Genomic DNA, 22426 nt, shown 5'->3' on the forward strand with positions numbered 1-22426 from the left:
TGGCCATGGCCCTAGGATCCTTATTACAAAAACCAGGTAGAGGGAACCCTTTGTTTTTCAAAAAAAAAAAAAAAACCAAACCTGAGAGTCAAAGGCATATAATCAGCCTTTTAGCAAGACCCTGGAACTGATTACTTAGTGACAATGCCTTGGCCCCTATTTCACACATATCTTTTGTTTTCTCTCTCTCTCTCTCTCTCTCTCTCTCTCTCTCTTTCTCTCTCTCCCTCTCTCTCCCTCCCTCTGTCTCTTTCTGTCTCTCTCTCATATATGCACACACATATATATGTATATATATAATTTGTATGTATGTGCTAATTATATGTATATCTATACATATATACAAGGGTTCATAGTCTAATAACTATGTGTGTATATGCATGCACACACACATACCTATTGAACTATAAATTCTTTGAGGACAATGAACAATTTTGTATTATTTTACTTTTTATCTCTTTCATTTCCTGTGGATAAAAATGTTATTTTGGGGAGTAGTGGGAGATCAAATTTTAGTTGCTTCTCACACTTCCCTGACGAAATCAATGAGTGAGCATGACAATGCCATAAGGATTACTTAAAATTATATAATAGAAGCAAAGCACTTTCTAAACCCTGGCTATTGCAATGATCTTCCTTTCTCAAGTCACTCCCCATTCTAATCTATCTTCCACACCAAGTTTTTTTCTTTAACAGATCTGACCAAGTCATTCTCCTACTAGATAATCTCTATTAGCTGTCTATTACCTTCAGTGTAGAATATAAATTCCTCTGGTTTTTAAAGCTCTTTGCAATTTAGCACCAACCTACCTGTCTAGCATCACTACATTTTATTCCCTATATAGCACCTTGTAGTCCAACTCAGCTCTCCTTCTCTTTCCTCCCCACACATGGTACTCCATCTGTCATGGCACCACTGACAGGCCTCCATTCCTGAAATGCATTCTCTCCTCACCTCTGCCTCATAGAATTCTTCCTTTCTAGAAGTAGTTCAAACACCTCCTACAGAAAGCCTTTATTAATTCGCACCACTGATAGTGTTCTCCAGTTTTTACTGGGAAGGAAATAAACATTAATATATTACCTGCTATGTGCCAGGCACTGTTTCTACAAATACTAGTAAGTATTTGAGACTGGATTTGAACTCACATCTTCCAGACTCCAGGCCCAGCACTCTATCCACTACACTGCCTAACTTCTTTGTGTTTAGCTACCTTGTGTTTATTTTGTATATATCCATCCTATATCACTTGGTGATCTCAGCTCCCGTGGGTTCAATTATCATCTCTATTACAGGTGGTTCCCAGATGTGTATATCCAGTTCTAATCTCTACTGAGCTATAAACACATTTTCAAATGCCTCTTGGATATCTCAGACTAGACGATTCACAGGTATCACAAATTCAACATATCCAGAACAAACCTGGTGATATTTATCCCCAAACCCTCCCCTTTCAAATTAGCTTCTCTGTTACTACTGAGGGCACCAGCATTCACCCAGGTCTACAGCTGGGGTGTCGTTTTTAGCTCCTCACTTTCATGCCGCCCCCACAGAGCTAATCCAGTGCCAAATCTGGCTTCTACCTTCATGTCGCTCATGTATGTCACCTCCCCACTCATATAGCCACAACCCTAGTTCATGACCTTATCAACTTTTAAATGGATAATTGCAAAGCCTTTTAGCCATTCTCCCCACCTCAGATCTCTTCCTACTCTACTCCACCTTGCATTCAGCTACCAAGGTGATTTTTTTTTAAAGCCTAGATTTAACAATGTGTTCTCCCTGTTCAACAAGCTCAGTGGTTTTCCTCAGTTCCTTAAAGACTCAGCTCAAATCCCATCTTCTCCCAGAGACCTTTCCTGGACTTCTCTTCTGTCAGAAGCTAGTGCTTTCTCTTCTTAGGTTGTCTTCCATCTGCTCTGTGTATATGTTCTGTGCACCTAGTCATTGAAATTTGTCTCCCATATATGTATACTCTTTAAAGACAGGCCTTATGTTTTGTCTTCTTTTTTAGCATTTCTAGTATTTAGCTAAATGTCTCTCCCCTAATAAGTCCTTAAGCAATACTTACTGACTACCTATGTGTCTCTAATGTATATATTTTGCCTCTCATATAGAATATAAGCTCTTTGAGAATGAGGATTCTTTAATTTTTTCCCTTATATCCCCAGCATCTAGCACAATGTCTGACAAACAGTAGGTATTTAATAAATGCTGTTGATTGCTCAATATACACTGTGATCATATGTATGCATAAGACAGGAAATCTAGAGGGTTTTTTTTTTCGGTCCCCAGGGTTCCCTAAATAGGTACAGCAAAAGGTAGATTTTACTTTCTAATTATGCTTTGCTCAATCCAGAAGTTTACTAATTTTGCATCCTTAGAAACTTTAGAAAATAACTGATTCTAAATCCTTATAGGACACATTTCTATAGATTGTCAATGCCTAGGATAGAAGTTAGAGGACAAATAAATACTGAAATGGCCTCTTTGTCCCAGTTTGCTTGTAGAGGTCAAGGCAAGAATTGCATATATGTCCACCTAATTAAAGTTGAACAGGACTGTTGGATTCAACCTGGGACCAAACTTTTTTCTCATATGTCTTTTCCATACAGAAAATGACCAATAGTTTGACTGTTTTGTACTGAAGGGTTTTTTTTTTTTTTAGGATTAAATCAGATTTCAAATTTCTCAATGCTAATACAAATAAATCTTTTTACAAAAATAATTTTGAATGCAAACTGTTTTGGTAAATGCATTCATCATTTTTGATATCTGTATTCATAGAATGGAGCAGATTTTATTTCCTAATTATACCTTATTTAAGTTAAAAAAAAAATTAAATAGTTTGCATCTCTGAGCACAGACCAATTGACTTGGTATTGAATGTTACATAGGGACATAGGTAGTTGGTGATGATGGGATAACTGGTCCAGCACTAAAGATTTTCAGTAGATAAGCTACAATGTGTATAATCTGAGTGTTATAATCAAGAAGATGAATGATTATTTTTATTTTTAAGGATTCATATTTTATGGGGTATTTACTTACTTATTCAATCCTCTATTAGCTCTGCCTATCTTACTTTGTTCTGTAACAGAGTAACAGTCTAAGTTTGAGATTAAGTAGATACCAAAATTTTAAATTCTTCAAGATGGAGAAATAGAATCCCAAAAAGATGTTAAATGATTTTTTAAATTTATTGATATTTTAGTAAATAGTATTTCAGATACTGAAACTGATTAATGACTGGTGAAAAGACTATACTATTTCTCCTTCTTATTGATGATTTGAATAATGAGAAAGCCAGTGTTTTCTTGCCCTAATTCGCATTAAGAGAGCTAAGATAATGAAGCTGTGATTAAATGGCTATTAAACTATTTTTATCAAACAGAGATCAAGTAAGTGTGAGAATCTTGGGAAGCAGAGTGCAATTTCAATTCTACAAGATGCAGAAAAAATTACTATAATAAGCAGGGCATGGTCTTTTCATATAACCTACATTTAAATATCATTGGAATATCACATATAGTTGTAGTTTTTTTGTTTGTTTGTTTGTTTTTTATTCCATGGTTGTCTCTTTAAGCATGAACCTTTTGTCTCCCTCATTAGTTTAGTTGATGAACTAATCCTCTCTTCCTGTGTTACTACAACTTGGGGCAAATTATTTTTATTGTTGTTACTATCCCTAAACACATACTCTCTCTGTCTCTCTCTGTCTCTGTCTGTCTGTCTGTCTGTCTCTGTTTCTCTCTCAATCTCTCTGTCTCTCTCTCATAGAAAATCTCTGGTTGAAACTTCTCTGGAGTGGAATGGCCATATGTTCAAATTCTAAAGTAGGATTTAAGAATCCCTTAAGAGTAAATTCATCCTCCCACAGCTACATCCTTATAAGAGCTTTGAGGGACTCACTAAACTCCTGTGGGTTATTAATTTGATCATCATTCATTATCCACTAATTAAGTACCTACTATGTGCAAAACAGTATGCTAGGTCAGTAACATGGAAACTTAGTAGATATGAATATTGTTAGTGTAAGGGTGGGGATTTCTGTCCCCATTCCAATTAACATAATCACAGGGAAACTAATTGCTAACAAATTCTTAATCAATTTGAGAGGAATAGAGTACTTTGATCATTGAATGACAATACACAGGAAATATCTTGTTATTGGCTGAACACACAAACACACACACACACACACACACACACACCTATGTATAATACAGCTAGACTGCTCAGAATCCTGCATGTTAGGAAAGTAATAGCTGAATCTAGTGATTAAGGACTCCTGGAAGGGAAGTGGTCTGTGGGAATAGTTTTTTTCCTCCTACCTGCCCCAGACTAAATGATAGTCTTGTGAACTTTAGAAGATCAGAAGTCCCCACTGGGGTCAGAAAGCAGTATTTTCACCAGAAACTGAGAGACACATCAATCAAACTCACCAGCTCTCAAAACCCATCATTGAGTTACACCTAAGAAGATTTTCATTAAGAAATGCATGAAAGAATAAAATATTTCCAATAACCAGGAGGTGTAAAATTATTCTTTTTTTATTTTAATTTTTTTTAAAGCAATAGGGGTTAAGTAACTTGCTCAAGGTTACACGGCCAGTTATTATTTCTGGGTATGGTGCTGAGTATCTAAGCCCGGATTTGATCCAGGTCATCCCGACACTGGAGCCAGTGCTCTTACTCGCTGAGCCACCTGGCCGCCCCTAAATTATTCTTTAGATACATATAATCTCTAAGTTGGAAGTTATTCTCTTCAGGGACGTTGTTATTACAAGAGGAGAGGAAGTCCTGATTCAAGGTAGTAGGGGGAGGAATTCTGTAACCACTTTCCTTACTATATACCTGCTTAATAAATACCTTTTCTGAAAGATAATTTTTTAACTGATAACCAGTAGTGAGAATGCTGATAGGGGCTCATTAGTGACAGTACTAGAAAACCCAGGCCTTTAAGATTTACCCCTAGAATCCTAAAGTAAATAGTAGCTAGCCCTTCAGAGTTAACCCCTAGAATCCTAAAATGAATAGTAGCCAGCTCTCTCTGGGGACCTGGCATACTAGTTCAAGAATTACCCCAAAGAGTGTGCCATATTAGGACTTATCATTATTAGTTGTAAGGGATTCCTTAGTAACTATTATATGTGATTAGATGATTTTATGATTGTAGACACTGCTTAACTCTAAATGTTTTTTTTATTGCTGAATAGTTTGTATAAACATAGCCATATTTATTGTTTGCCATTATAAATAATACAAACATTTGCAAAAATAAAATTTTTATCTCAATAACATTTTGTGTGCATTTTCTAAGAACCTTGGAGGGCAAAATCTTATTATTAGCTAGGTCTTTACTTAGGAAGAGAGTAGAGTTTCATAGTACAAAGGAGAACAGGAGGTTGTATCCCAACAAGGGAAAATCTCCCTAAAAATTTCAATGCTACAATGGGAAAAGGGTGTGTCATGCTATTCTATAACTTCAATTTGTCCTTCCTGCTGTCAGTGTGAGGATTCTTATTCTGATATTGAGTCAGAGCACTATAACCCTCTGTATTATTGCCCATTGTCGATTATAGACTCTATCCTCTCTTCTCTTATCTTTGATGGAGCTAATAAGCATATTTCAGTTAAAGCAATAATTTGGGGCAATCAGAAGCAATAGCATAGTCAAGCTTTGGAAAGGTTATCTTGCAATGTCATTTTACTGACTAATGTGTTCCCCACTGCCATGTCGCTTGTGAACAGACATGTGTTCACAGGCCAGTGTGCTTCATCTGTGGTGACTTTGATTTATTTGCTCTGTAAATTGGGACTGAAGCAATAATAGAAAGTGACATTAATTGTTTAACAGAGTCCTCTTTGTCACATCCATTGCTTTCTCTGGGGTGTTTGATTGTTGAAACTTGTACAAAACTAATTGAAATTGCCATGATGAGGGCTAGTGTCCACTCAGCTCCTCACTTGGGAATGTCAGGACACTTGAATGTCTGTTTAAACCTCCAACTTGAAAGATCTTCCAGAAGATATCTGGCTTTCTTATAGCATTATATGATTAAGAAAGCATTTAAGGTCTGAAAAAAGAACACACAACTTTCCCTGTTAATTACATTTATTTTTGCTTTTTATCTTGAAAATTCTTTAAAAGTATTTACTTTTTAACTCCTACCTCCCTACCCCTATTAAATAAAAGTAAAACAAAAACTTTACATATAGTCAAACAAAATTAATTGCCTTACTTATTGTCCACATTCAAAAACTTCTTTCTCATTCTGCATATAAACCCATCAACTCTGTCATGAGGTGAGCAGCATTTTTTATCATTAATTCTCTGGAATCATGTTTGATTGTTGTGATGGTCTTTTAGAACTGTCCAGTTTAAAAAAAAATTCATGCCACAGCAAATAAACTTCTTCTGATGCTTATTTTTTTATTAAAGCAATTGGGGTTAAGTAACTTGCTCAGGTTTATATGGCCAAGTGTTTCTGGGTGGGTGCTAAGTGTCTAAGCCCTGATTCGATCCCCAGGTCATCCCGACACTGGAGCCGGTTCTCTTACTCGCTGTGCTACCCTGCTGCCCCTTCTTCTGATGTTTATTGATAACTATAACAGAAAATCTTTATTTGGTTCTGTGTGCTTCAATTCACATCTGTACATCCAGGTTTCTTTGAAACTGTCTCTTCACTTATTAAAGCATAAAATTACATTCATATACCATGATTTTTGCTTCCATTTCTCTTTTGATGAGCACCCCGAGTTTCCAATTCTTTGCCATTGCACAAGAAGCTGCTACATATATGTCTGTACCTTTTTCTCTGGGGATATAAGACATATTAGTTGTATTGCTGGGTCAAAAGGCATGCACAGTTTAGTCATTTCGGGGACATTGTTCCAAATTGCTTTACAGAATCACTACACCAATTCCTAGTTCTACCAACAGTACATCAATAGGTCTTTTCCCCTCTAGTCTCTCTCAACATTTGTCATTTTCCTTTTCTGCCAACTTTTCTGTTCTCAGACATGGGACTTAGAACCTTGGGGTTGCTCTAATTTGAATTTCTCTAATCATAAGTGATTTGGAGCATTTTTTCATGGACATAGCTAGCTTGGATGTCTTCCCTTGATAGCTATCTGTTCATATCCTTAGACTATTTATCAATTGGGGAATGGTTCTTAGTATTAAAATTTTGAATCAGTCTTGGAAATGAGAGTTTTACCAGAGAAATTGACTGTTAAGATTTCCCCCCACAACTAAATTACATCCTTTTTAAATTTTTAGCGACCAGTAAATCAATAAACATTTATTAAGTACCTACTACTTGCCAGGCACTGTGCTCACTGGGGATACAAAAAGAAACAAAAGATAGTCCCTTCCCTCAAGGAGTTTGTAATCTAATGGTGGAGACAATATACAAATAAATACAAAGCAAGGTGTATGCAGGATTAATTGGAATAATTAACAGGGGGAAGACTTTGAAAGAAGAGCATGTGTCAGAGAATAAGGTATAAAAATTCTAGAAAGGTAGGTGGGGGCTAGATTGTGAAGGACTTTGAATAACATAATATTTTGTATATTATCTTGGAGTCAATAGGGAACCACTGGAATTTACTGAGTAAGAGGATGAGGGATCGGGATGTGTCCTATGATGGGATCTGAACTTCAGGAATATCACTTTAACAGCAGAATGGAGGGTGGATTGGAGTGGGAAGAGATTTGAGGTAGGGATACCCAGCAGTGGTCTATTGTAGTTGTGAAGGCATGAGGTGATGAGGGTCTGTACCAGAGTGGTAGCAGTGTCAGAAGAGAAAAGGGGATATATTTAGGGAAATATTGCAAAGGAAAAATTGGCAGGCCTTGGCAAGAACTTGCATGGGGGACATGGGCTAAGAGATAATGAAGACCCTAGGATGTCTTCTTGGTTGTGAACCTAAGGGACTGGGAGGGCACTGCTGCCCTCTGCAGTAAAAGGGAAGGAGGGTGGAAGGAAGAAGGTTTAGCTGCATTGGATTTGTTCGTGAAAGACCTTTTATTATTAGGTAACCAAAATTACACATTGTATCACCTGTGATCCTCTCTGCATGGCCATGAATTCTCCATCTATCTATTTATCTGAAAAGTAATTTCTTCCTTGCTCTTCTAATTTGCTTCTAATATCACTTTTTATGTCTATTGCATATCCATTTGAAATTTCTCATGCTATACAATGTGAGATGTTGCTCCATACCTAACAGATTGCTTTCCAGTTTTCTCAGCATTTTTTTTCCCCAAAAGTGAACCCAGTATCTCAGGTGTTGAAATTTAACAAACCCTAAGCTAATGGGCAAATGCTTCTGTATGTTATGTAGATAATTTGCTTCCACTCATCAACTTCTCTATTTTTCAAGTACCAAATTGTTTTGATAACTTCTATTTTTGTAGTATAATTTGAGATCTGGTACTTCTAGGTTTCCTTCCCACTTTTTCATTACTTTCTTTGAGATTTTGACTTTTAATTCCTCTAGAAGAATTTTGTTATTATTCTTTCTAGTTCTGTACAGTAGTTATATAGTAGTTTGATTCATATGACATGGTAAATTAATTTGGTTAGTATTATCATTTTTCTTATATTGGTCTACTTATGAGTAATTAATATTTTCCCATTTATTTAGATCTGTCTATTTTTATAAACAGCATTTTATAGTTATAGTAATACAGTTTTTCTTGTTAATTTCAAGAATAATTTTGCTGTAGCAAACTGTTCAAGGACTTCACAAAATCATCTCTCTACTGCTATACATATCACCAATATTTCAGTAAAAAATAGAAATAATTATGTTTAATCAGGTTTTAAAAATGAATTATGACACAATCAAATTCCAAGGTCTTTACCATTGTAATGAATATGTGTTATTTCAAGCTTCTTGGAAGGAACCCATGAAATACAGCTAATTTGAAAGTATTTTTTGGTGTATACTTGCTTAGAATTATACTACATTCATTGAAAAACATTTTACTATGTGACTGAAAATGAATAGCATATAGCATACCTAGAATACCACACATAAAATTTACATTATACTAACACCAAAATTTGCTTAGGTAAACATTATTAAACTTTTCATTGCAGTATTTAAACTCTAGGAGAATGAGCCATATTTATTAAATTATGGAATATGCAGAGAAACTGATTTAAAAAAATAATATATATTCAAACTCTACTTTTTTAAAAAATATATAATACAAAGACAGATTATTCTAGAGGAGATAATATTGACCTTAGATTAAACTAGCATTTGGTTTGATTGTAATTATCTTGAGTAATTTTATAACTGATTTCATTATTAGACTTTTTCTTTTTAATAAAAAGAAAATAATTTCAGGTACTTGAAAGGCAAGTTATATCCATGATCAGAATATTTTTTCTTTTAATCTTAAACAGATTATAGGATTTGGAACTAGAAGAAAGCTTAGAGGTTATGGAATCTTACTCTTATGTTACAGATGAAGAAACTGAGAGCCAGAGAGAAGTAATTTACTAAGGTTATACAGATGGTAAATAATTTGAATTCAGGTTTTCCAACTACCATGCTCTTACTGCTAGACCATGGAGCTGGCAGCCATATATTATGGAGGTCTTAAAAGTAGTTTATATTTTAAAGGACCAAGTATTTTAAAATATTAGTTTATTTCTGTATAGCATATCATTATATAAATAAATTAACCCATTCAAATATTTTTAAAATCAACATTTCCACCACTGATTAGATATTAATATACCAGTTTACAGTATATGAGAACTTGATAAAACTTAAATAACAGTGATACTGTGCCCCCCTAAATAAGTCATTGAAGGTCAACTTCAAGGACTACAGAGTTGAAACACTGATAAAAATCCATAAAACAAACCCATCAAGATCATTCCTTAATATGCTGCCAGTGGCCACTAAGATGCATAGAAATATGAACTCAAGATTTTTGCTTTTGGACAAAGACTCATCAGTAATGAGGAGAAACAATTTTTATATGAAAATAAAATGTATACGTGATAAAGACCTGCCTAATTTCTCTAGTAATACAATTTGATTTTCTGATTAGCTGTCTTATTCTCTCATTCTTGTAATTTTGTCAGGTCAATTAACTGGAGTTCAATGCCAGCGAGAAAGGAAGTCTGGGCATTGCTGGCTTCATTAGATGTCAGCAACTTAGGTGCATTTTGTAATACAATCTGTGCAGGATAATTTAGCCTATCCTTATTAATGGTATAGCTTCAAATTTGAGGTGTGTGTATGTGTGTGTGTGTGTGTGTGTGTGTGTGTGTGTGTGACAGAGAGAGAGAGAGACAGAGACAGAGAGACAGAGACAGAGAGACAGACAGAGTTTTATAATCTTTTGAAGAAAATCAAATGGGTCAAATAAAATGGGAAAGAACTGATAAATAAAATATGCATAGAAAGATTTTGCATACACATATATTTGTGTCTGATGGTAGCCATTGCTATGAAGGGAGAGATGGGAGGGAAGGAAAAAAGGGAAAAAGAAAGAAAATTGAATGATAATTTTATTATATGGTTAAAAGGAATAACAAGTTGTACCAATAGATTTGCAGTTGTGTGTGTAATCACCTTTTTTCCCACCTATTCTGCTAGGAGGTGCTTTTTTTATTTCTTGAGTTCAGAATAAAATAGTTAAGATTTTAAGAAAAATTAGTTGTGGGGTCAAGAAGAAGAAAATTGCCCTGCCTGAATTCAAGTGCAAGTAAAAAGTATGACATAACTTATTAGAGCCTCAGTTTACTTATCTGTAAAATTGGAGTAATATTTGTAAAATCTACTTTTCTTTCCTGTTAGAAGAAAAGTGCTCTGCAAACTTTATGGTGCTTTTGAAATATAAACTCTCATCATTGCATTTATTGAACATTCACTAAGAACCTAGCTCTGTGACAATGATTATAGGCTTTGAAAAGAAGCTGAATACATGGACTCCACTCACAAGAAGCCTACATTTCCAAAAGGAAAAGCAGCCATGTCCACATGAAACCATTTGTGAGCAAGATCATATTATATAACAACATTCAAATTTAATAATGCTGATTTAGTATCAGGATGCAAAACAAAAGTCAGTGTGGTGCCGTAGAGAACCAGGCTCAGGGTCAGAAAAAACTTGGGCTCCACTTCTGCCTTTTACACAGGAAAGGGTGTTTAATTTGGGCTCTATGGATAAATTTTATGGGGTCCATGAAGTTAGATAAGAAAAAAATGCATATCTATTTCAGTTTAATTTGTTTTCTTTGTAGACCCCTGTATTTTATCTTATGCATTTATTTCTATATGTACACATATATATGTATATGTATATATCTATATCCATATCTATATATGTATATATATATGTCATCTAACTATCTATCTATATTCTGAGAAGTGGTCCATGGGCTTTGCAAGATTGCCCAAGAGCTCCATAACAAAAGGTTAAGGGGTGTGCATGTGTGTATGTATGTATATGTGTGCATATGTATGTTCAGTTGTTTTTCAGTAGTGTCCAATTACTCATGATCCCATTTGGGACTTTCTTGGGAGAGGTGGGTTTGCCATTTTCTTCTCCAGCTCATTTTACAGATGAAGAAACTGAGGCAAACAGGATTAAATTACTTGCCCAGGGTTACACAACCAGGAAGTGTCTGAGGCCGTATTTGAACTCAGGAAGATAAGTCTTCCTGACTCCACGGCAGGTGCTCTATCCACTGCTAACATAAATGGCTATATGACTCTGGGCAAACCATTTACTCTGGTGGCACCACAAGTGTTTTTTCTAACACTGTAAATTGCAGAACAGTCGCTGACCTGCATTGCCAGATTCCTCTACCCCGCCCTCCCCAGTCCTGCCATGTGCAAAGTGGTGTGCTGGTTATTTGGACTTTAATTAAACATTGAATACTATTCTAAAGGAATGTATTGTCTAATTATATATAGACATGATAAAAGTGCTAAATAACATGATTCCAACAATTAGGTGTTCGTTCTATACAATAAGGTTCCAGTTGTGTGGCCCAGACCATAAGAGGAAATGGGATTAGTGAAGGGAGAGATTAATGTGGGCTAATGTGGTCAGGAATTACTTCATATGCATCGGCACATTTGGTTAAACATGTGTTCATTCCATGCTGATTAAGCACATTCTCTTGCCCTCCCCTTCTCTCTTTCTGTTTCTGCAGAAGATAGATGAAGAGAATGAGGCAAACTTGCTAGCCGTCCTCACAGAAACATTGGACAGTCTCCCTGTGGATGAGGATGGATTGCCCTCATTTGATGCACTGACAGATGGAGATGTGACCAATGACAATGATGCTAGCCCTTCGCCTATGCCTGACGGCACCCCTCCAACTCAGGAGGCAGAAGAGCCGTCTCTAGTAAGAACCCTTCCTACTGTTTAACAGGAATTGGAGTTGCCTCTGGCTACCCGCTGCATGGGTATGATGTAGCAACAATAAGGTTTGGATTCTTAATTTAGACTGAAACAACAACAAAGACCCAAAACCTGAGAGCATAGAGAGTATGAACTATAAGAATTTCTCTCTTTCCTGAAGTTCTTGTGTTTCTAAAAGGTGTAAACAAGCAAAAAAAATTACAAAAAAACCCTCCAAAATGTGGATTGTCAGTATGAAAGGAACAATCTATAATACTTTGGATAATAGGTGGTGAATTTCATTTTCTCAGCTGATATAATTTGGTTCATTCATTAAGCTGTTCAAAAATGAATTATTATATTCCTGTTCCTAGCATAGAGCTTTACAAATAGCATTAACTTAGTACCGTTATTGCAGTTTGTAAAGCTCCATGTTAGAAACTGAATATGATACAAAGGCAAATAATATGTAGTTTCAGCCCCCAAGGGTTTTACAGTCTAGCAGGGGAGATAAGTCATGTGTGCAAGTAACCATAATAAAAATAAATAAAATAATGAGTACCTAAGAGAGATATTGGCAAAGTGAGAGTTCACTCAGTTCATACTGTGTAGAAGGTGCAAAAACAAGAGTTGCTGTTCTCACAAAACTTCTCATCTATGGAGGAGATGAGGGACCAAATTTGTACACAGATAAATATTCTATAAGAAAAATAAAAGAACACTAGTACCTGGGATTAGCAAAGAAAGTTGCCCAGAGTCAGTGATATGGGAGTTGAACCTTGAAGGAAGAAAAGAATTCTGAAAGAAAAAGATGAGGATGGAGAGCTTTCCAGATATGATAGATGGGTGAAGAAATAGAGGAAATGTCAAGAACTGGCTAGTATTCCAATGTGGCTGAAAAAAAAAGTTTATGAAGATGATTTGTACAAGATACAGCTGGCCAAATTGTTTGGAACCAAATTGTGGAGTACCTTAAATGCCAAGCTGAGTATTTTTTTTTAATTTTATCCTATAAGCAAAGGAAAGACTTTTGAGTAAGAAAGGGACATGGTCAGGTTTGTGCCTTAGAAAGATTATTTTGGTAGTTGTGTAGAGGATTGATTAGAGAGGGAAAAGGCTGGAAGCAAGGAGTTCAATTAGAAGGCTATTACAGTAGCCCCGGCCAGAGGCAATGAGGACCTGAATTAAAGTGAGTGGAAGAAGGGAACAGATGCAAGACATTCTGAGGAAGGTAAAATCAAGACTTATCAACTGAATGGACACGGCGGGTGAGAGAAAGAGATGAGGATGATGACTGACTATAAGATAAAGGAAGGACCACAAACACAAATGGCAACGTTTAGAGAGAAGATGATGAATTCTGCTTTGGACATGTTGAATCTGAGATCTCCTTTGGTAGACAATTCTGTGTGCTGCTTGTAACTGATTCAGGAACAAATATTTCTTGTCTTAAAATATAACTAATTTTATCTTTGTGATGGTGGCTGGTGTTCACCTCCTGATCTGGAAGAATTAAAGAATTAGAGCTGACAGGCACCTTCAAAGTCATCTGGTCCAGTTCCTCATTTTACAGATCGGAAAATTGAGGCCCCTAGAGGTTAAAGCACCTAGGGAAGGGCCTCATAGGTAGCTAATGGCAAGTCTGTGATTTAAACACATGTTCTTACTATAAATCTAGAACTCTTTGCACTGCCCCATCATCCTGCTCTCCCTAAAAATATTCTTGATGTTTCTGTTTTACAAGTCTGATCATTCGCGTTACTTGTTCCTGAACCATACTTTGCAATACATTTCTCAGTATCCTCACCCTACGTTGAAGTCAGAATAGCAACTTGAATTTTAATTTAATTTGGAGACTCTTATCAAATTCTTCATAGAATTTTACTGCTCCTTCATCCCCTACAACCAGTGTTGGTGTATTTGCTGCATCATTTTTCAAATACTTGCCATCAGTATTGCACTATGAGATGACTAGTATCCCATGAAATAAGGACTCTTGTTACCAGCGAATGCACAAGAAAGCTATCTTGCCCAACTCCTTTCCTTCCTCTTCAAAAAGTATCTTTAAACCCAGCCAGCCTTGTAGGCACAACCTCCTTCTTCTAGTTCTTCAAATTTTTAAAGGTTTTAGTAAGAGATTCAGCTAAGAAATATTATACTGAGCTCATTTAAGGGAAAAATGTAAGGAGGAAAACAAAGAGAAGAAAACTGGAGAAGATCTGCAAGGATTTTTGTAACAGAATGATTTTAACATTTCACATTTCATCATCAATAAAGAAGAGTTACTCAGACTCTAGCATCAGGATATTGGATGTATTTATAGAGTAGATAGAAATTACACTAACGAGAATAAAGGTAGAGAAAATGGCCAAATTGCAACAAATGTCTGTAGTTGAGATAGATGCTTAAGATGATAGGATTGTGAGATCATTGGGGGAACAATCACAAAGTATCTAAGGAAAGGGAAGATTCCAAAGACAAGAGGGAAAAAATGAATATTTACTTGCAAAGAAGTGCTTGTTTAAAAAAAAAAGGTTTACAAGTGATTATAATCCAAAACTATTTATTAATACTGAAATAGTCAGCTGAGAAAACCTCATTAATTCACTTATATGTCTAATTTCCCATTTTTGCAAAATCTTTATGAGACTTCTCTATTAATCAAATAGCAATCATTTATTGAACACCTACTACATGCCAGACACTTTGACTAGGTGTCAAAGACAATGTACAAAGGCAAAAATGAAATAGTCCCTGGGACAGACAGTACAAATGACTCAATTAAATAAAGGAGGAAAATTATCAAGCTCTTTTAGCATCCCTGAGATAAAGCCTGACTTTCTTAATGTCAGACTTCTATCAGTGGTATTATATGGCTGTGAGACATGAAACATAGTAGTCTCTGAAGAATTTAAAATAACATCAGAGAGAGTAGTAGAGAGATACATGATAGCAGCATGCAACTGCAACATGTAACCAATGAGAAACTTTGAGAAGAAGAGTAAAAGATGTAATCAGAGAAATGTAAGACAGGAAGGAAAAAAAAAGGCCGGATGAGGAATGATAGATAGACAGCCAGGGTACTCTGCTTATTTTCTCTCATTGTCATGAGGAAGCAGGGAAAGCCTCCAGCACATTGGGTGGACTTGGACAAGAGACCCATGGAATTGACTGTCATGGATAAGCTGAGGTCTGTATCATTGAGAACATCCAAACTGATTAAATTAGAGATCCATTTGAATCTTTTGAATCAGAATTTGAGATGCCTACGAGACATCCCAGGAGGTGATATCTAGCACACATTTTATAGTTTGAATTATAAAAGAGAGAGTAGTGCTGGATTATGGATTTAAGAGTCATCTACATGGAGATGGTACCTGAAACCATACTGATGAATTCTGCAATGATAAGAGTGCAAAGAGATAAATGAGGCTGAGGATTAATAATGACCTAGCAAAGCAGAATAAGGAGTGATCAGAAAAGTAAGAGAAGGAGGAAAGGAGAGTGTCATGAAAGCCGAGGAAAGATTAAGTATCCAAGAAGAAGTGGTGTCCATCACTGTCAAAAGTTGCCCAGAGAAAAAGGAGGATAAAGACTGAGAATAGGTTAATGATGCTAGCCATTCAGATCTCTTTAATAAACATTAAGAAAGAGGTTTTGTTGAGTTCTAGGGTTAGAAACCATATTTCAAGAATTTTTAGAAGACAATGAGGAAGTCGAGCCAGCATAGATGCTGGAGAAAAAAGTGTAATTTTATGGAGGAATTGGAATTTTCCTGGTCCTTAGGCAGAATCAAATTTCAGCAGATCCAGGTGGAGTGGAGAAAGATGCACTAAATGATGCCTGCCATTTCTGTGATGGTTTATTGGCAAATGTGACTTCCTTTCTCATCAACCATAGCCACTTTTCATTTCTTTGTCTCAAGTTTCGTATTTTTTTTATTTGTAACACAAGGGCATACCATGTACAGTTTATGTTCATATCCTACCTATACATTTTTAAAGACCATAGAACTTTAGGAAGCAGACTTTATATTTGGAGATTTCTAATCTAGAGATGGAGATGATGACATAGGAAATACTTCAGTTCTGAGATCTCCCATAGGTACATAGCTGTACATTCAACTTACCACATATTGCCTTAGCAAGGGGCACTGCATTTTCATGTTAGATACTCCACTCCATTCCTTTGATGATAACTTGTATGCTCAGCATTAACTAAGTAATAGCAAGATGACTAACTTCGTTGTCTTGGGAGGGAGTTACAATGACCTGGTGGAATGAGCCCAGGACTCATAGGACCTAGGTCAGAATCCTCCCCTGTCACTTACTACCTGTTTAACTGTGGACAATTCATCTAATCTCTCTGTTCCTCAGTTTCCTCATATGTAAAATGCATAGGTTGGTCTAGTTGGCTCCTGTCATACCTTCCAGCTCTAAATCTATGATCTCATGATGCTTTTCTTCTTTCTATTAAAAGTAGATATTCCTACCCCACTCTCTCTTCCAAAGTATCTTATGGCACTCTAAGTTTCAATAGTACTAGTAGACAGAGCTCTGAATAATATATTCCTCCATTGAGCAACAAGCCACTCAATTGGATAATTTAATTTTCCCCTTATTTCTCAAATCCTTAAAATTATCATAAATGCTTTTCTTATTCAAATGAACTATAACCTTGTGGTAATGTATGGGGAATTCCTTTTTTTTTTGGGGGGGGGGGTCTATTTTTGCCCAGACTTTACAGGAAAAACAAAACAGAAACAAAAGGATTTGCCAGTCACCCACTCCCTTGCACCACCTAGAATGTCAGAAAAAGAAGCACCTCCATTAATTTTTTTAATATAATTTCAAACCCTTTTACTTAAAGGTTGGTTTTTTAATTCCTTTTGAGCTATTTGTGGTCTACTTGTTCAGATTGATGTAGCTAATTTTAAGTAAATATGTAAAAAATTCTAATCCTTAAAGATGCATAACTTTTCTTTCTTTTCCCCTTCCCTGATATGTTTATAGCTTAAGAAGCTCTTACTGGCTCCAGCCAACACTCAGCTAAGTTATAATGAATGCAGTGGTCTCAGTACTCAGAACCATGCAAATACTAATCATAGGATCAGAACAAACCCTGCGGTTGTTAAGGTACAAACTTAATCTTTGTAATAAGGGGGAAAAAGTAACAAAGAGTTTTATGCTTTCAGTGTAGAGCAAGCAACAGATCTATATGTATTAATCTGGCTAACATCCTGCAAGGATTTCAAAAATGTCAAACATGAAATGGAATGGGTTCCAGAAAAATCACTTAATCTACTTTAAACTGTGAATAGTTTAGTTTTGCTTCAATTTGGGGGTGGGGTAATGGGGAAATCTTATTGTCTGTTACTTTTTATCCTTATTATTAGTACGTGGATTTGTATGGTGTATGATAAAAATTTTCTGATTGGTTGGTCTTGTTTATGAGCAACTCTAAGATATAGGATTATCATTTGCCCAGTTGTCTAACTTAGAAAGGTAATTCTAGAAGCTCAGGAAAAGATCTGTATCAGCTATTAATTGGATGGAAAGTTGGCAATGACATAATTCTGGTAGCGGGCTGTATTAAACAATGTTTGTCTTGCCATTCACTGAAACTGAAAACGGAGCATTTAGGGGTACTTAAGAGAGTTGTGAATACTGGGCCCAAGCAATCAGCAGCAAATTAAGGTTTAAAGCAGCCTCTCTTTTTTGGGTTCACAGTAAAGGCGCTGTAGGGTCTTGTTAGTTACATGTTGCTGAGTAGGAACATTGAAATGTAGGAGAAATGAAATAAAACGCTGCATAAATGTCATTTAGGAATTTTAAATGTAATTTTCTTTCCTTGTTCTGCAAACAATTATTCACAGCTCATAGATCTAGTACACTTAGACTGAACACTTCATTGAAAATCTCATCTCTTCAGAAAACCTATATCCATTCTGATAAGGTTCAGTTCACTAATTTTACTTTTTTTTATGCCTTGTTTTTAAGACCGAGAATTCATGGAGCAATAAAGCGAAGAGCATTTGTCAACAGCAGAAGCCACAAAGGCGTCCCTGCTCGGAGCTTCTCAAGTATCTGACTACAAATGATGACCCTCCTCAGACCAAACCAGCAGAGAGCAGGAACGGCAACAAAGACAAATGCCCTTCCAAAAAGAAGCCCCATCTCCAGTCTCAGTCGCATCATTTGCAAGGTAGGCTTGGGACTTGAAGACGGAATATTGGCTGAGATGTCAGTGACGAGGCGCTGGAACTCAGCAACTCTGAAAAAGCCTTGATGCTTCTGGTGTTTGTGCTATTTTGTTATCAGGGTACAGAAAAAGTCAGAAACTCTTGACTGTAGAAGGAAGGACCAGAAATAAAGACAACTCTTCCTTGGAAATTATTTTAACATAACTTTTTTGAGCTAATACACAGGCTAAAATCACAGCTCACAGAAGGAACCTGAAATGTACTTTGGAGTGCTGGAAGTGGTGGGGATTAGGGGTGAAGGGTGAAGTAGTGACTAAGAATTACAATATCAGATGATATTTATATGACTGAAGTCCTTAGCAAGCTGGTTTTCCCAGCTCATTGGTGGGCTTTTTTTTTCACCAGTATAAAAATGGAGGAAGGCATGGCTAATTTGTCATATATTCCTTGAGAAACAAGAAGTAGTATCTTTGTAGTTCCTCTCCTGAACATAAGTGCTTAAGTTCCATTACCTTTTGCATTGTATATATGTTTTCACCCTTGATAAAATACAAATCCTTGAGTTTAAGGATGATTTCATTTCTGTCTCTCTGTATTCTTCACACTTAGCACAGTGGCTGGCCTAAAAGGTGCTTAGTAGATGGTTGTTGCTTGATTGATTGATGCTAATTGGTATGGTAACTTTAGGAATTAGGTTTTCAAGTCTTCATCTCCCCTCCCCTTTCTTTCTAAAATGCTGACCGTCCAGACTAAACTGAACATTTGATATCAGTTGCATTTTCTTGTCTAGCCCTAGGTTGGAAAAGTTAGTAGTTCAAGTCAGACCTGGAAGATTTTTTGAATCTCTGCTAGTAGATTTTACTTGGATCCAAGGGACCTAGGTTTCAGTTCTGGCTCTGACACTTACTAACCACTCTGGCCACGGGCAAATCATTTAACTTGTCTTAGTCTCAGTTTCCTAATCAGTAAAATGGGAATAAAACACTTGTACTACCTACCTCATAGGGTTGTTGTGAGGAAAACATTTTAGAAAACTTAAAGTACTATAGAAATGCAATGTTTTGTTATCATGAGCAATCTTCAGATTTTTCTTTTATTGCCCCAGATACCGTATAGGTTTGTAGTCCCAAGAGAGCTTGTTTGAAGTTGCTGTTTACTTTAAAATATGCCTGTTTCCATTGTGACTCTACCTGTATTACTTGTTACAGTACAGTGGAAATAGGTGTATTCTGAAGTGGCAGGTGTAAAGATACCCTGTTTTTCTTTTGTTTCCTATAACTTCCCCTTCCAGCTACAGGTTCCCAACCCCTGATCCCTGTTTTGAAACCATGATAATTACATACAGGTATGTTAATTGTTTGGGGGTGGTGATGGTGGTGGTTGTTTTGTTTTGTTTTGTTTTTAAGTAAACATCTTCATTCCCAGATTACCAAGTTGCTATTCCTTTCCCCTTTCCTCCCTTATGTAAGCATAGCATCTCGTGAGAACAACTTTTAAAACTCTAAGTAACCTCTTCCTTTGTCTTTCCATGATGCTTAGCTCTTAGTCACCCTTTATGCATCCCTGCCTATCCAGATCCCGAAACAGAGCTAATGTTTCTGACTCCTCTGTTTCCCACTGACCCATCTTCATGTAAACTTGAAGGTTTGCCTGCTTTACAGCAGATGAAGCAAGTCAAGCAGGGCAGAAGTCATCAGATGAAGTCTGGAATGGGCAAAACGAAGGGTCAAGAGTCATGATTTCTCATGGGCCACCCCCAGGTCATTGTTCCAGTGTTTGGTTTTGCATCCCATCCCAAGTTGTTCCATGAATCCAGGAAAGCAAACCTGACCATAAGCTTTAAGGAGGATGCTTTCTTGGCTGTTAATCAGAATCCCATTCATTTCTTTCCCCTTTTTCTCTTTAGAGCATAGTTGGAAATTTATAAAGTGATACGTTCATTTAATTTAATGTAAAGGACTATTTTAGAAGAGAAAATGTTTCCTGCCATTGATGTCATTAGCTTTTGCATGATTGTTTCTCTTCCTGTGTTACTGTGAATATTCAAAAATGGCTTATCCCAAAGCCGTAGTATCTGGTGTGTGATGTTCTGGGAAGAGTTCTCGGCTTGAATTTAGAGCATCTGAATCTGTCAGCTCTGATGCTTACAGGTGTGACCAAACCCCTCCCATCTTCAGTTTTCATATATAAATTGTACAACACAAGGTCTGGACTAAAGGAGCTTCGAAGTCCCTTCCAACTCTAAATCTTGGCATCTAAGGAAAAGGCATTCCTTTCTAAGCAACATATTGTTGATGCCTATTAGCCAGTAAGGAATTACCCAACCATCAGGATTTGTTTTTTTATCAAGCATGATAGCAAGCACAAAAGAGTGGGGAAAATACTGTGTAGGAACTAGAGCTGTTGCCTTTTTGAAGGCTACAATATTTTATGAATGATTCTCCTACCTACTCTTTTGTAAAAACCCTGAGATTAAGATTGCCTTTGAGTTGCATGTAACTTTTGATTTTTACCTTAGCCTTTAGCTCTATGCAGCTGAGACTGAGTTCTTAGCTCAATTGCAGTCCAAGTACTCACCCAGCAGTTACTTCTATGAGGACTAAGGTCACTGATAGATGAGATACTAGATAGAGGAGAAGGCTTAATGTAGGCAGCATTCTAACTTTTTACCATTTCCTATTAGAATTTGATCTAGTTTAATGTGATTTTCCTTTCTCTTGTCTTACATTTGAAATTTTTGACCAATATCAAACTCTCTGAGAAACATAGTGAAGGGTGGAGTAGTGTCCGAGACACAAAAATGTGGCTTCAGATTTTGCCTTTTACACTGTTGACATAAACATAAGTGAGCTACCTAAACTTTTAGTGGACTAATCAGATCTTAAAGACCAAATTACCAAAAATAAAAAAAGGTGCCAGTCTGCATCTTTGGAACAGTTTCTTATACTAAAGTTTGGAATAAAAATGTAAGTGAAATGAAATAAGGCACCTACCTTTTATGTTAGCATTTCGGCCATCACAAGCTAGTAGGTATATTATTTTATTATCTAGCAAAAGGAAGTGCATACTCAATTTTGTTTTAGAAAAAAACTATTTTCTTCCTCATGATGCTTTTGAAGTTTACTACCTTAAAAAAAGGCCCATTAATAAATGTGTTAAATGACTTTAAGGGATTTGTTATATTGAACATACTCAAACTAAAAATAAAGCCAATTCATTAATCTATATTTGAAAAACCCAATCAATCAAAGTAACATATATAGAAGGAATTGTGAGGAAAGGTACTTCTTTCTGCACATTCGATAGATGATGATATAACATTTGCTAATTTTAAAACATAAATCTAATCTCCTGACTTGCAATGTGTAAATAAAATTTATCTTTGTAAAATATTTTGTTTCAGATTTTAATTTGGAAACAGTAAAACAGTTTCTATCTATTTTAGCAACTACATTTGATGGATTGAATTACTTGAATATCTGTTGAATATTGTCCATGTGTTTAGACAAGCAAATAAAGGGGCTAAATTTTAGCTTTCCCCTGAGGCAAATACACCCATACATACTTTTTTGTTCAATCTGTTTTTTTTTCCTTCCTTTTCCTCTGTTCATTGTACACGGCTGCCAAAGGAAAAGCAATTGTCAGTTATGTTTGGGTGAGAAGAGTTATCTTTTATCTTTCTAATTTAGGAAGAATTCCTTTAGGAGATAAAATTGGAGATGAGCATTGGAAGAGGGGAAGAGACTTTGCATTGGAAGTCTTATGGGTGTCACCAGATAGAAATGTAATATTTTGGTTTAGTTTTTCCTCATACTACAGTATTGGAGGAGTTTCAG

General features: G+C 36.1%; 1 protein-coding gene across 1 annotated transcript in view; it reads left to right on the forward strand.

The window, feature by feature from the left end:
- Positions 1-22426, forward strand: part of PPARGC1A (PPARG coactivator 1 alpha) — a 129335-nt gene that overhangs the window by 71987 nt on the left and 34922 nt on the right. Inside the window, exons 3-5 of the mRNA XM_069069079.1 lie at positions 12198-12392; positions 17401-17523; positions 18388-18592. Coding sequence (XP_068925180.1) covers positions 12198-12392; positions 17401-17523; positions 18388-18592 — 523 coding nt within the window. The remainder of the gene's footprint in view (positions 1-12197; positions 12393-17400; positions 17524-18387; positions 18593-22426) is intronic.

The sequence above is a fragment of the Petaurus breviceps genome, unplaced genomic scaffold (genome assembly GCF_028583685.1).
Source record: "Petaurus breviceps papuanus isolate PSGF00001 unplaced genomic scaffold, PetGlider_PUasm1.0 140, whole genome shotgun sequence".
Classification (NCBI taxonomy): domain Eukaryota; kingdom Metazoa; phylum Chordata; class Mammalia; order Diprotodontia; family Petauridae; genus Petaurus; species Petaurus breviceps.